This window comes from Salminus brasiliensis, chromosome 24 (assembly GCF_030463535.1).
Source record: "Salminus brasiliensis chromosome 24, fSalBra1.hap2, whole genome shotgun sequence".
NCBI lineage: Eukaryota > Metazoa > Chordata > Actinopteri > Characiformes > Bryconidae > Salminus > Salminus brasiliensis.
The window spans coordinates 2240916-2256698 of record NC_132901.1 but is presented as its reverse complement, the minus strand read 5'-3'; the positions used below and the strand labels follow the sequence as shown (position 1 = coordinate 2256698).

The following is a 15783-nucleotide window of genomic DNA, read 5'->3' as shown; positions in this document are numbered from 1 at the left end:
CTTTCCAGGCTCTCGCATTTTCCGATGAAAATAACAGACAATCACGAGAATTACAAGTCAGAAGTAGGAACCTCCGAGGAGATCTTGAAGGCACCACAAGTCGTCACAGAAACCTTGCGAATTCTAGGCAACGTTGTAACATACCAAGCTCAATTCTGGCCTGGTCAACTTTACCGAAATTTTGTCTCCAGTCCAGCTCCCAGTAAACCCCCGGACAAAAGTGTGCAAGAGGTTTTACCAAGACAAACACCAAAGTAGATCTTAGATGAAGGAGAATGTGTTGGTTCGCAGCACCAACAAACAAGGCCTAGCATTCATTGGGGTGTGGAAAAGAGGGAATAGGCAAGCGGAAGTTCTTCAATGAATGAAAGGGAGTGATGCAATTAGAACATGCCTGGTGGAAAAGCTGTCTTTTTACCCCCCTCCATTCCCCGCCGTTCCTTCCGCCAACTTGAGCCAGTTACTTCCAGTCGAGAGGCTCTATTGGGACTTGCCCAGACACAGCGCATTGTCCCGAACAGCCGGTGTTATTGCAGAAGCCTCTGGACGCGCCGCTGTCGGTATCGCTGTGGTTATTTTAGGGGCTTGAATCCGGGCCCAGACTCTGGACCCCGACCTCCGATAACAACCGCCTGTCTTCTGCTATCACAACATTTTTATGAGGCATGAAATAGCTGCCCGGTGACACGGCCTGTGCCGCCAGGTATTGCCGCTCGGGCTGCGGTGTTAGCTCCCTGCTCCGTGCCAAAGCTCCTTTTTCCTTGCTCTTGCAGCGAGGGCGATAAGAAGACCGTGAAGCGAGAGAGTGTGTTTCAAAGGGGCGCTGCGTTGACATTTTGAAAGGCCCACTTTCCCCCCCTTCCCTCTCTCTCTCTCTTTTCTATTTATAAGCCGGCGCTCCTTGGAGTATTTCTGCGAGGAGGGGATCAAAGGAGTTTTAAAATGTGGCAGGGCGGAGGGTGGCACGGCAGTAAAACACAGGGAATAGGAAAAGCCACTCGGTTCAAAAGCCAGATGTTTGACTCTGCGCTCGGCTGCTAATTACATCTTTATATGTCATTACAACAAACACAACTGTGCACTTATCCGTTGTCTGCGGGCCAGCTGCGCCGAACCCTAGCCAGCCAACACCGGCGCTGTTGTGACCGCCCGGGACGAGCCAAACTGAGTCCCTCCTAAATGAGGACGAGAGTTCCGGACTTGCCAAGACTGCACGGGAGAAGGTTTCCTTACCGACCGTGAAGCCTCTTCATTCCCTGCTACTCATAAATGCACTTACGCTGCAAATTTCGCTCTGATCCAAGCCCTGATCGGCCAGGGCAGAGAGTCCCAACAGCGAAATAAATAGCATTTATCTTCATTTCGGATCAATTTGGCACCAAGGGGGAGAGTTCTGGCTCGTCCTCAGTCCCGCTACGCCAACGCGCCGGTTAGCGTTGACGTGCAGTCACATACACTTTGAGAAGAGATGCATCACGCTCTCCGTCCCGCACCGCCGGTTAGCGCAAACCTCGCCGTGTGTACATCTACCGTCGCTCACTTCACTTTCCATTCTCGTTATGATCTGGAGAGCGCGAAATCAAAAGGGGGCCAAATTAAGCTCCAGCGGTGAGGGATACCGTATCCGCCGTAATGGGAATCCTCACTGCGGAGCGCTGAACCAGGGGCTCGGATTACAGAGGGATCAGTTCGGGAGCTAGCAAGTCACGTTCGCAGAAGATACGCTTCAAAATACAGTAGCTTATGGACTCGGACAGGGCGCTTTTCATACTTTAGCACAACGAGAGGACACAGATTTCCTTTTTTTCTGACCTGAGAGAAACTTTCCACTGTTTCCAGATTCAATTGTATTTTCCTACGCGACTGCGGAGGGATTCTGGATACCAATTTAAGAGCTAGCAAGCCCTATAAGCGGAAAATACCCTCGAATATATACACCACCTAAGATTACAGACTTGGGTAAGATGCCTTTTACACTTTGAGGCAAACCTTACTCAGAAACCTTTCACTTTTTCCTCACAAACTCTTTTTTAAACTCGATTAGCCCTTGTTAGCACAGAGAACTGCAGAGGGATAGCAATGGAGGAGCTAGCTTGCTAGTTAGCAGAAAATACCTTGACCTGAACAGGATTTATTTGACATCCCGACGTTACAGACTACCTCAGAAATCTCTAGTTTCAATTAGCCCATGTTAGTGCACAAAGACTGCAGAGCAATTGCGCAAATCATATTAGCATAAAATAGGCTGGTGTGTCTTCCAGATTCTGAGGTAATTCTGGCCTATTTTGCTGCAAAACCAGCCCCAAACCTTCTGTTGAATCTCTAAAAAACGTAAAACTTTCATTTCCAGCTGACGTTACCTCACGAAACTGCAAAGGGATTGTGAATGGCAATTTAAGAGCTAGCAATTCCTATTAGCGGAAAGTACCCTTAAGTATTAGCAGCATCTAAGCTTGCAGACTTGGAAGCAAAACTCCCTCTGAAACTTTCCACATTTTCCGCAAAGCTAGTCTTTTTCACTGCACTTGTGAACTTCAAATTAGCACCTGTTAGCACACAAGACTGCGGAGGGATTGTGGAGATCAGCATAGGCGCTAGCTAGTCATATTAGCAGAGAATAATTTTAAATGCAAACACAGTTGATGTTTTCAGGCCTGAACAGGTTTATTTTTACATCCTGACAGAAAACGTTCAGTATTAGCCCATGTTGGTTCTTAAAGACTACGGAGCAATTGTGGAATTGTGTTTGAGAGCTAGCTAGTCACATTAGCATAAAATAGGCTGGTGTATCTTCCAGATTCTGGCATATTTTGGTGCCAAACCAGCCCAAACCTTCTGTTAAATCTCTAAAAAACTGCAGAGGGATTGTGAATGACAATTTAAGAGCTAGCAAGTCCTATTATCGGAAAGTACCCTTGAGTATTTGCAGCATCTAAGCTTGCAGACTTGGAAGCAAAACTCCTTCGGAAACTTTCCACTTTTTCCACAAAGCTAGTCTTTTTCCTTGCACTTGAAAACTGCAGAAAATCACCTCCGAAACGTTCAGTATTAGCCCATGTTGGTGCTAAAAGACTACAGAGCAATTTTGGAATATGTTTGAGAGCTAGCTAGTCATATTATCATGAAATATGCTCACATATCATACAGATTTGGATCCATTTTCTTCCAGCAAAGCGTTTTGATTTTTTTTGATTACCTCAGTCAATCAAAAAATTACCTCAGAAACGTTCCCTATTAGCCTTTGTTAGAGAGCTAGCTTCTCATATTAGCATAAAACATGCTTGTATATCTGTACGATTTGGACCTGTTCTGAGAAACGCTCCTCTTTTCTTCTTAGCCCACAGAACAACAGAGAAATTGTATATAGCACTATCAATTAAGCTAATTTACGCTAGCTAGCTGTCTTAGTACCAAATAAGCTAACTGACTCGAGTTAAAAAAGCAAAAAGTTCGCTTAGCTGGATTCGCACTCGAACGCTTTAACTCGATTAGCCTTTTGTTAGCAGCGCAGTCTCCAGAGACGTCGTGGATAAACGTACGTACATACAGACAAAAGTATTGGGACGCTGGCATGGTGGTGGATTTTTCCACAATCAAAGGAGAGCTGATCCAGCTTTTGTTGGAGTAACTAATGTCTACTGTCCAGGGAGGAAGGCTTTCAACTAGATTTTGGAGGAACACTGCTGTGAGGATTTGATTGCATTCATCGACAAAAGCGCTAGTGAGGTCAGGATGTTGGATGATTGATCACCAGCTCATCCCGTCCGAAAGCACTGAATGAAGCACCATCCATCATCATGCTGGGAGGCTTTAGACCCCTCATGGTGCTGTGTATGTGTGTGCATTTGCACATCCGTGTCAGCAATGGGTGCAAGCGAAAGGGGTGTCCACAAACTTCGGCCCAAAAAACTTTTCTTTGATGAACCCCCACGGTCACACACTCCAACTCCATTAGCCCTTGTTAGCTCCCATTAGCATAAGAAAGAGTTAACCCACCGCTATCAGGCCATGGCACGTGAGCGAGGCACCTAAAACACGGCTCCCAAAGCGGGCCGACGTTAACGAGGGAAAGTGTGCTTTTCATTTGGCACCCTGCAATCAACTCCTGCACCCACCGCATTCCGGAGCACCGTCGCCCTGGCAACACGGCCCAAGCAGAGACTCCGCGGAGTCGGTCACGTGTGAGTGCGCGAGAGAGCGAGAGCGAGAGAGAGAGAGAGGAGGGGAGGGGAACGGCGGCTAAAAGTAAACCTAAAGGCCGAGAAAGGTCCTGCACTCCGCCGTGTCCCTCCTCCTTCTGTCGGGAATTCTGACGCCATGTGTCGTGGAACGTCAAATTTCTGGAAAATTGATTTCAGTACTTTTCAGAGTACTGTTGTTTAAATAAGTATTGACAAAAGTACTGGGACACAAGTTTGGAGTCATTTTTAAAGCCGAACCGGAGCGTTTAGAGTCGGGTCAGTAGTCGGAATTCTGTCGGGAAAACCATCATTGAATCTTGGAATTGTCTTTGAAAACTGCTAGCTCCGTTTCCACCGTTCGAGATCACAGGTAGGGTAACAAGCCCACCCCTCTCCCTCTCTTTAAGTCTTTCTCATTCTCTCTCTCTCTCTCTCACTTCCCACAGTAACGCCACCCCCTCCCCCGTCCCTTTCCCATAAGCCCCCACCACCACCACCACCCCGACGGGACCATGACAGAGGCAGCCAAACATGAAAAGGCAAAGCAGCCGTCGCATACCTCTGTTATCTGGCATCGCCCACCGAAAAACAGCTCTACCTCATTCTCTCCCCCCAGCGGAAGGGCACGGGGGGGACACAGTGTGGTCTGGGATGGAGGGGGTGGGGTTTTTTAGGGGGCTTTCTGGGTGGGAGGCGGGGGTAGAGGTGGGAAGTGCATTTTCAACAAGTAAACACAACCCACTCTTGCTGGCTCTTTGTTATTACATGTCAGGGCGGCTACACAAGGCCTAAAAGGCAAAGACGCAGCGTCTGGAAGAAAAAGAGGGCTAGGCCCGAAGGTTAAATGCGACCACCGTCCGGGACACCAGAAGCCGCCTCATTAGTAGCGACCCAGAACCACGCGCGCTCTCCTTTATCCCCTTTCGAAAGAGCTTCGTCTTTCACAGCGAGGCCTTTATTCGCCCCATAACCCAAAAGGCAGGTCGAGAGGTCAAACGAAACAGAAAAAGCTCTTTAATTGACCAAAATGAAAAATATGAAAATGCCACGACCTCCAGTGCTGAGGGTCACAGTTCCTTGTTGCTAGCACGGCGCTAATGAATTGCTAAAATTGGTCATTTGCATAAGTCTGCATTTAAATAAACCCCGAAAAGTTGCTCAGACTCCAGTGTTTTTTCTCTCGTTATCACGCCCACTTCCCCGCCGCCACCACGAAGCCCCTCTCACACATGCTCTTACACTGGAATTTAACGGTAATTAAACAGGAGGCTCACTTTGTTAGCCGTTAGCGCTGGTGTTAAGACGCTAAAATAGTCAGTAGCACGTGTGGAGCACATCTGAAGGCGAGCGATTTACTGGTACTACGATTGCGTAAATCCTGCGTAGTCTGAATGTCTGGACGTGAAAGTCTCTGTAACCTTGCGGACTAAAGCTAACTGTCGGGAGCACTAGCGATGCTCCCAACACTTGGAGAGTAAGGCCTTAACCCACATCTCCTTCGCTACATGCAAAGCCAGCCACTGCCTATTTTAGGACTGATGCCGTTGCGGCATTGCCAGGCAGCCGACGCGCTCTGAGGAAATGCGCCGGGTCCCCAGCTCCACCCCACCAGCTAACAGACGCCAGTGCCGGCCAATATCGCTCAAGAGTGAGGAGAGTGAGGGAAGAGAGTGCACCGCCAGTTGTACTCCCTCAGATTCCGGCTGCTGATGGCAAGGCGGTGGCGGCGACCTGGACTGCTGGACCACTCAAGAGTCGATGCGTCAGCTGTTGCAACCCCTAAGACATGCAACGACTGATGTGTAAACATTACTATCGACTACCTATGTGGTGATAAACCGTTACTCGCTACTCCCTACGCAGTCTAAAGTAGGGGAGGGCGATATAACGATATCGCCGATATTTCTGAGTGTCATGGAAATATCATGAGCGCTTAAACTCGAAGATGAATTATCTTCCTCCACCAAATATAGCTAGCGATAAATATCGTATCTTAAGTATCGTGAAATTGTCTTAAAATATCGTGATATAATATTTCTAACAAATCGCTCGCCCCTAATTTGAAATGTCCTACGAACGGAAAGCTGTCGTTAACTATGGTTTGGCGTCACGCCGCCCGAACGTCCGAAAATATCCTCATTGCTTGTGTGGTCCACTTCCCAGGGTCCTGGAATGCACCCTTGTTCAAAGTTTCCGGACAGCTTTCAACATGGCGGCCAGCAGGTGTGAGCACTGTGTGAACAGCCGTGTCTCAGAATGTGGTCATCTGACCAGACGTGTAAGAAAATATACCAATTTATTAATTGAGAATTGTTTTGATATGAATAAAACGTCGCTATTTAACTTTATTTAGTTCAGCTATATAATAACATTGTTGCTACGCTGGCATAAATAGTTGATATCAACATGTAAAGCTAGCCATTGTGCTTTAGCTATTTGCTATCGAGCTAATCTTGTGCAAAATCAGCAGATAATTGGGATCCGATTAAAATAATAAATGATAGCTAATACAGTCGAGGGGGTGGACCAGCTCGGCTGCTTAACGAGTAGCATGCTATGCATTAGCTTTCCCGTAAAACCGCTGCTCGGAGCAGAACGCTGAAACTCGTCAGTGCAGTTCAGCCATTAAGGCTCTGGTAAAGCGTCCCGGCGCTGGACTGCAGCGCTCCCTGTGATTTGCGAGGTGTGGTTTGGAGCAGGCTTTTCGCTTGTTCTTTTGCCACGGGGGCATTAAAGCAGGAAAAGGCGCCAGATTCATTGCGTGGCTCTGGCACCATCAATCAGATCTGCGGCGAAGCCTTTATCCTGGGCGAGTGAGTGAGGCCTCTATTAACTCAATTACTCGGGAAGCAGTGTCTGAACACACTCACACACATCAATTCTGGGCCTAACTCGCTCACACACACACTCACACACACACACTCACACACACATACAAAATCAATCCCCCAACTTGGGCGCCCGTTCACACACACACGCACAGCAGGGCCGAAATTAGCCCGGGTCCACACACTGGGGGTCTCACTGAGGCTCGACATGCCCCCCAGCTATCGGCGTGTTTGTGCAATCTGGAGACGCTAAACACCACCGCCGGAGACTCGGAGGGCACTTGGCGTCTCAGGAAGGACGGAAAATATATCGGAAAGAAAGAAAAACAAAGACGGAGACAGAGACGGATTCTTGGACCAACAATTTTGGGTTAGCAGCGAGGCTAATCTTATCTCTGCTGCGCGAGTACAAATTAGCGAGCTTTTCCTGACGCAGGAAAAGCCGAAGAACGAGCTCCTAGCTGTTTTTTGAGGGAGGCATTCATTCTCCTCCATAAATACATGCAGAGGCCGACTAAATATAAAACGAGTACAGCCACAGATCCCTGAGTGGAGGAGCCGGGGAGCCACAGACATGAGGCTAGCGCTAACGAGATGCTAGGCGTACGACAAACCCAACAGGGTTTCAGAAAGTTTCACTGAGGCACAGTCTGTCTTCTCCACACCGACGTCACTGTTATTCAGGAGCGGCGAGGAAAATGCGTAAACAGACTGGAGCGGCAACACTGAAACACAGTACAATGCTAACTAACGTAGGTAACAAGAAAGCTAACGCTCAGCGCTAACGACACGCCAAAAATCATCACACTATCGGCTCAGACTGTGTCTGACGCTGGCTTCTTTAGTTCTGTACTGGAGGTACAAAGCTAATTTGGCTAATACATAATGAAAGCTAATACTTCACATATTAGCACTGTGCTAACTGCGTGCTTTAATCATCACAGATTCACCTCAAACTGTTGAAAATTTCATTTTTAACATTTTTTCCCTCAGTTTAAACAAATTCAATCAACCAAGGCATGTTTGGCATCTGAAGCTGGCTTTTTTAGTTTAGAGCTGGAGCTACACGGCTAATGTAGCTAGCTAATAAGCGATGAAAGCTAATACTTTACTAATTAGCACTGTGCTAACGGCACACTTTGATCATCACAGATTCACCTCAAACTGCTGAAATATGAAATTTAAACAATTTTCCCCTCAATGCAAACGTATTCAATCAGCCTAGACATATTTGGTGCCTGAGGTTGGCTTTTTTTAGTTCTGTACTAGAGCTACAAGGCTAATGTAGCTAATGGGTAATACAAGCTAATACTTCACTTATTAGAACTGTGCTAACACACCATAATCATCACACTATCTTCTCAAACTGGGTCTGACGTTTGACTCTTTAGTTCTCTAGTGGAAGTACAAAGCTAATTTGGCTAATAAATAATGAAAGCTAACACTTTACATATTAGCACTGTGCTAACTGCATGCTTTAATCATCATAGAATCACCTCAAACTTATGAAAATTTAATATTCAACAATTTTTTCCTCAGTTTAAACATATTCAGTTAACCTGAATCTGAAGCTGGCTCCTTTAGTATAGTGCTGGAGCTACACGGCTAATGTAGCTAAAAAGCAATGAAAGCTAATACTAATTTACTAATTAGCACCGTGCTAACTGCATGCTTTCCTCATCACAGATTCACCTCAAACTGTTGAGAAATTTATTTTTTAACACTTTTTTCCTCAGTTTAGGCTAATGTAGCTCATGAGCAATGAAAGCTAACACTCAAATTATTAGCACTGTGCTAATCATCCACTTTATCCATCACATAAACAATTCAAACTGCCTAAACTTCAATAATTTGATGCTTCTTTAGTTGAATTTAGCTCAGTTTACTGATTAGCACTGTGTCAACTGACGTTTTCCCTCATTGCGAACGTATTCAATCGGCCATGTCGTGTTTTACGATGGAGATACAAGGCTAACGTAGCTAATGACTAGCAAAAGCTACGGCTTCATCCTAGTTGTGCACTACACACTAACACTACAAGGTAAATACTTTATACTAATCTTGACTGTGTGGGTTCGAAAGATTAGTACGCAAAAATATTAACGTACTAACTCGTTTTGTACTAACAGATGATGAAGTCATGAAGCGTTGCTATGCTAACATACATCGCTGCAGGGTTCTCTGAACGCCATCGCCGGTTTCTTTCAGCTTTGGATTGCATTGTGGGATAATAGTGTCCATCATTAGAACCACACTCACAAACCGATGCGTATGCACTGTTTATATTGGCGTATCCTCGACCTTTAAGTATAATTTGTGCCCAAATTTCCTCCATTATTTTTAGTTTAACCCAACCACCTTTTTTCCGATGCCACGGCACCGAGGACCAACATACCATACCAGCTACCCAGCTTTGATCAGGCTGGATCTATCCAACCTGAGAGTGGGTATCATCGGCCAGTTGTGCTCTCTCAGGTTCCGGTTGCTGATGGCAGGCAACATTACCTGGGATTTGAACCAGCGACCTTTGGTTATAGTGGCGATACACAATTGGGATGCATCCTAAAAGCTCCAAAATGTTAAAATTAGCTCAATTCTCCTAACCGTAGGCCTACTGATTTAGGTCTAACCCTACACCAGGCCTGTCTGGTTAAAACCCCACTTGCAGAACCAGCCCAGGGAACTGAGGTTCTGGCAGCCTGCGGCCAGCCGGCCGTGTTTTTAAAATGCAGTTCTGCGCGGCGTGTTTATCTGTTCCTGTTTTAATGACCCGTTTTAAGCAATTTTATTTAATGCAGCTCCGAGGTTTTAATTCTGTCAGTCTGCGCTAACAAAACAGCGCTGAGCTGAATGCCAAATGACGCTCTCTGGAGACCTGGTGCACTACTAAGGGTGAAGAAAAGCTTTTACTCTTCTGTATGCTGCTTGGCTTGGTTTGCTTGGCTTCTCTGGAAATGCGGTAAATCATCTGGCACTCAAACTGCCAAGTTCTTACAGTGACAGTGCCGTAAACAGCTGTCGTAGTACCTTTTTAATGACTTGTTTATTCACAGCCGCTGTCATTGTTGGAGCTAATAACACCACGCTACAACCAAATTCCGACGCACCACCAGGTCGTACTTCGGCCCGTGCTGAGATTGATTCCTGCCTGGGTTCGGATGTAACCTCCAGGCCGTTCGCGGTAACTTTAGCCCTTCCCCAGCCATTCACCATTCAACCCCCGCCCCTCCCTCCCCCCACGTCTAATCACCGTCCCACAAGGGAACGGTTCTAGCCCCGGGCATATTTACTTTGCCACCAGCCCTGGCCGTGATCCAGAACAATGGGGCTCAATGCAAGACGACCCCAAATCCGACAACGGTCGTAGATCATGGAGGTCACGGAGGGCGGAAGACCAGGTCAGGTGCTCCTGGTGACCTGCATCTTTTTGGGTGGAAGGCGGTGCCGGGCAGACTACGACTCCAGTGTCAAGCCAAGATGAGGCTAATTTGAGCAGCTATCCAGCTTCTTGACTCAAGGAATAACACGGACGCCAGCATGGACAGATTACGAACACTGAGATGCCACAATAACAAAGGAAGTCAAAAGTCACCCAAACCTTTAATAAACGCCCTCACGATCTGCTGAAACCTCATCCAGGACTTTGTTGTTGCGTATATCTCTTTGATATATACTTTCATAGTTCTGATATATATTTTTATACTTAGTCATGGTGGCGCGATAGACAAAATAGTCCCTATAGGTTTTCCACTATTTTAACACCATCAACATTACATATGAAGCTCAGTAGGGTTGGGTTCGGATAGGTTGGGTCCGCCTGTGGAATAAGAGAGAGCGCCACCCGAGGAATGCTGGACTTTAAAAGAGTTAGCGCTCCCGGCTAGCTTAATCACGTCTCCGCATTCTGGACTGGCGGCCAAGTTTAAACCAACCTCAGCTGAGACCTAAATTGGATCAAACGGGCAGTTTAGGCCCACATGAGGAGCCTTGTTCGTCCCTCTGCCTCGCTAGCCGCTATTCTGGGCCCAGTTGAACCTCCTCCGCCTCCTTTTTTTTAAAACCCGGCACAACGACAACTCGGAACAAAGGAGGTGCGAACGATCAATACGGCCCCATCATCTAAACGAGGCAGAGCACAATCTCCATTATACTGGGGAGAACACAATGACTGGCAGATGGTCCTGAAATGGAAGAGCCCCACGCCAGTGCATCCTGTCATGCTAAATTTACTACGTTAATTCGTCCACGTTAATCAATCAGAAAGTGCCCAAGTGCGCCACCTTCAACTAAATGAGTACTTAATTTAATATATGCCTCAATATGTTAATGAGTTTACTTCTTTTAGAGTTTTTTAGAGTCAACTTTTCCCCCCAAAACCAAGAGTGTGTTTGTGTGTGCTAAAAAGCTTTATGTTTTATGTATAAGATTTTCACGGACCCATTTGTATATTAATTATGCATTATGCCACGGTACCGAAATACATTTTCGTAGAAAAAGGCCGAAGCCTACATTCAGCCTCAAATTAGATATTCAGTACATATTAAAGAGGAGCGCTGCGCTCCCAGCATGGAGCCAGCAAGACTGGGTGGGCCGTCCAGCGCCGAGTCCAGCGCCGAGACCGTTGGAATTCCAGACTGCTTATTTTGAGCTTTTTTTTTTTTTGGCACAGGTGCTCGCAGCGACCGTGGCCAGCTGAGAGAGGGGCATTAATACATTCTTTGTGTGGGCCGTAATTAGGCCAGATCTAGACTCCTGCCACAGAAATGGGCTTGGGTTCAAACAGCGAAAGCTCCTTCCTGCAAACGTACAGGGTAGACCGGTGGGGCTCGACAAGCCGCTGGCCCAGATACCTCAATCGCTGGAGCAGAAGCTTTGAAAGAATGTGGAGAATGGAGGAGGTAACTAGAAAGAGGGGGTAGGGGGAATCAAGGAGAAGCGTAGGTGGCTTGAGAGGAAGGGGTTGGGATGGAGGTGGGGGAAGTGCACAGCAAACCTCTAAAAAAAACGAGGCGACTAGCTTGGAATGTTTATGGCAGGTCTGAGGGACAGCTGCTCCATCTGTTCCTGCCATCAGCTTGACCCGGCCATCTCCTTCCACCCGACAAACCAAAAGATGCTACTCGACAAATTCCTGCCAGCACCCACCTGCAGGTGCACCTGACCGACAATGAGGCGGAGCTACTTCCAGCCTCCCTACGCCCTGGAAATTTGCTTGACCACAGCAGCTCAGATTAACGCTCCATGAAATATTCATGGCTAGACAAAATAAGGAACCGCTTACGCCCACTTTCCACATTCCGCATCCAAGCTGGACTGAAGCAAAAGCGTCTTTTCAAAGCAGAGGAAGCGAAAACGAAGCAACTCACCAGTTTCTTCGTCGATGCCAAAGATCCCCAGACCGGACCCGTCCCGAATGGAGTAGCGGATTTCCCCGTCTCTTCCGCTGTCCTTGTCCTGAGCCGTGACCTTCATGACCGACGTTCCAATCGGGACGTCCTCTTTGATAAATCCCTTATCCACAAACGATGGGAACCACGGGCGATACAGGTTCTCGTTCACGTCCACCACCTCCACCTCAATGTGGCAGGTTGACGACAAGGATATTGGCTTGCCTTTGTCCTTTGCCTTCGCCACAAGGTTGTAAAGTTGCTTTTTCTCGTAATCCAGGTTCTGCACGATCCGCACCGCGCCGCTGAGTTTGTCCACCTCGAACTTCCCGTCGCCGCTGTCCACGAGGCTGTATCGTACCTGGCTCGACGGCCCAACGTCGGGGTCGTGAGCTTCCAGCCACATGATAACGGTTCCAACAGGTAGATCCTCGCGGACCTTTACTCGATAATTTGGGGGGATGAATTTCGGGGGGTTGTCGTTGACATCGTCCAGGGTGATTTTAAGCGACACAGTGGAAACTAGCTGAGGTTCGACAGTAGCCTGGTCACGGGCCGCGATTCTGAGCACGAAGCCAGGTTGTACCTCGCGATCGAGCGGCTTCTTGACCACGACAACTCCAGTCTCCTCGTCAATGGCAAACTGATCGGTGTCCGCCATTATAGAGTACCTGATAAGACTGTTGTCTCCAAGGTCTTTATCTTTAGCCTCAACCTGAATGATCTCAGTGCCCACGGCAGTGTTCTCACTGATTTCCACGGAATATGAGTCCTGTAGGAACTGCGGGCTGTTGTCATTGGCATCCGTCACCTTAACATCCAGCAGACGCGATGATGACTTCTGAGGTAGTCCGAGATCGTACACGGTAACATTGAGCGTGTAGTGGTCGGCTTTTTCTCGGTCAAGCGGAGCGAAAACCTTCAGCCAACCGTCATCCATGTCGACAACAAACCGACTTTCCGTGTCTCCACCCGAGATAACATACACAAGTTTCCCATTGAAACCACTGTCGGCATCCGAGGCGCTCAGGTGCACAACCCGAGCGCCGACTGGCAGGTCCTCCTTGACCTCGACGACGCTGGGGAAGGTGTCCGCGAACTGGGGAGCAAATCGGTTCACGGCGTGAATGTCTAAGAAGTTCTCATCAGGTTCCCCTTGGCTGTGGATCTTGCTACCTTGCAGGAGCTTCTCCGCCAGCATAGTGGCTACACCGGTGTCCACGCATTTGACTTGAACTGGTTTCCGTGCCGTGATGACGGTTATGTTCAAGACCATTGGTGGAGTCTCGTGTTCTCCGTCGCTGGCGGTGATCCTTAAGCTGTGGAAGGACACCTTTTCGGCCTCGCCCTCGCTGAGGGGCTGTTTCAGCGACAGCACTCCCGAGTTGGGGTTCAACTCGAACAGATTCAGGTCGTTGCCGCCTTTTATCACGTACCTCACCAGCTGAAGCTCATCGGCGTCGATGGCCGACACAGTAGTGATCTGTTCTCCTGTGCCATGGTCCCTGGGGATGGTCACCTCACAGTCCACGTTCTCGAAGAGAGGCTTGTTGTCGTTGAGGTTGCTGAGGGTGATCAAGACCTGCGTCTCCACCTCCCGTCGGAAAGGCTCGCCCCAGTCTGAGGCTCGCACCCGTAAATTATAGATCCTCGGCATCAGCTCGTAATCTAGCTGCTCTGAGGTACTGATCACTCCGGAGAAGTAATCGATAACGAACGGCTGGGGGTTTACGTTGGCTATGCTGTAAGTGACGTAGCCGTTCTCGCCGCTGTCTAAGTCGGTGGCCTTGACGGTCACCACGCTCGTACCTGCAGGCGTGTTTTCATCAACGCTGGCTTTGTAGGACGACTGCTCAAACTCAGGGGCGTTGTTATTCACGTCGATCACATCTACGATAACTTTAGTGGCTACTTTTTTGTCGCTAGTGATCACGTCTAGCTCGTGCCGTGGCAGGTAATCGGCATGGATAGGTCCAGCCGTTGTGATTAGCCCGGTGTCCGGGTTGATTACAAAGAGATTCTTGTCTAGTTTTTGCCTGAAAGTATATTTTAACTGGGGATACTTTGGCACAGCTGTGACCATCACAACAGGGGTGTGTAGCGGGGCGAATTCACTCACATTCACCCTGTAAACACTCTGCTCGAATTTCGGAGGCCCTACTTTAAACTGTGGGGATGTAATATGGATGACCTTAGCCGAGGAAAACTGGGGTGGGCTGCCCTTGTCCTTAGCCTGCAGAGTGAGGTTATAGCCGTAAGGCTGGCTATCCCAGTCTACCTCCTTCACTGCTTTGATTTTGTACTCCTTACTGCCCGGACTGGTCCTCATAGCTCTAAACTGCTGTAAAGGGTCTCCTGCTACCACGCTAAGGGATGCTATCTCGCCATTAGCCCCCTGGTCATCGTCCTCGACGGTCACCACGGCGTAGGTCGGGTCCTTGTCAGTATCCGAAGGAGCTAGGGTCACCGCCGTGATCACCGGAGCATGCTCGTTAGCCTGCTCCACTCGTACCGTCAGCTTAGCCATGCTACTGAACCCACTGCTCCCGTAAAGCTTCATCCCACGGTCGACCGCCAGTATCTCCAGATCGTACTGCTTCGTCTCCGAGTAGTCCAGCTTTCCGGTCAGCGTGACCACGCCGCTCGTGGGGTGGACCGCAAACATGTCGGTCCACTCCCTGAAGCTGTAGTAGTACTCCCCGTTCGTACCGATGTCGGCATCCGTCGCCGTCACCTTGGCTATGCTGGCGCGGACGGCCGTGTTCTCCGGCAGGGAGACGCTGTAGGAGGTGGGCGAAAACAGAGGCCGGAGGTCATTGGTGTCCAGCACCTGAACCCTGACTCGTGTCCGGGCTTCGGCGTTCGAGGTCCTTTCCACAGCCTTGACCACGAGGACGTAGTGGTCGCGCACTTCCCGGTTCAGGATGGCACTGCTGCCTCCTTTGGTCCGTATCCGCAAAAAGCTAAAGTCTCCCAGTTGATATTCCTCAGCTTTGAAAAGGTTCTCGTTGTCGCCTGACACGATTTTGTACCGTATTTCCCAAGAAGGGTCTGTGATGAAGATGCCCATTTTGACCGGGCTTTCCAAGTAGGTCTTAGCAGCGGAGTTCTCAAAGATGGTGGCATTGTACGAAGGATGAGTGAAGTGTGGGACAGACGTGGTGTCCAGCCCTCGGATTTGGGCGCAGCAGCCGCACAGGAGCAGCAGCTGCACCAGCAGCAGTGAAGTCGCCTGGTTCTGCATGGTCTCCGCCAGCGCTCTTCACCAAACCACCTGCAGAGAAGAGGAGGAGACGGAGACGTGAGTCAGGCTACGATACATCTTCCCACCAACATATTAGCATCACTTCACACAATTCCCAGCATCCAAACTGGCCTCAAATGACG

General features: G+C 48.6%; 1 protein-coding gene across 1 annotated transcript in view; it reads right to left on the bottom strand.

Moving 5' to 3' along the window:
- Nucleotides 1–15783, bottom strand: part of LOC140547212 (protocadherin Fat 1-like) — a 34815-nt gene that overhangs the window by 12005 nt on the left and 7027 nt on the right. The window contains exon 2 of the mRNA XM_072670802.1: nucleotides 12376–15670. Within this exon, the coding sequence (XP_072526903.1) occupies nucleotides 12376–15640 (3265 nt within the window). The 5' untranslated portion in view covers nucleotides 15641–15670. The remainder of the gene's footprint in view (nucleotides 1–12375; nucleotides 15671–15783) is intronic.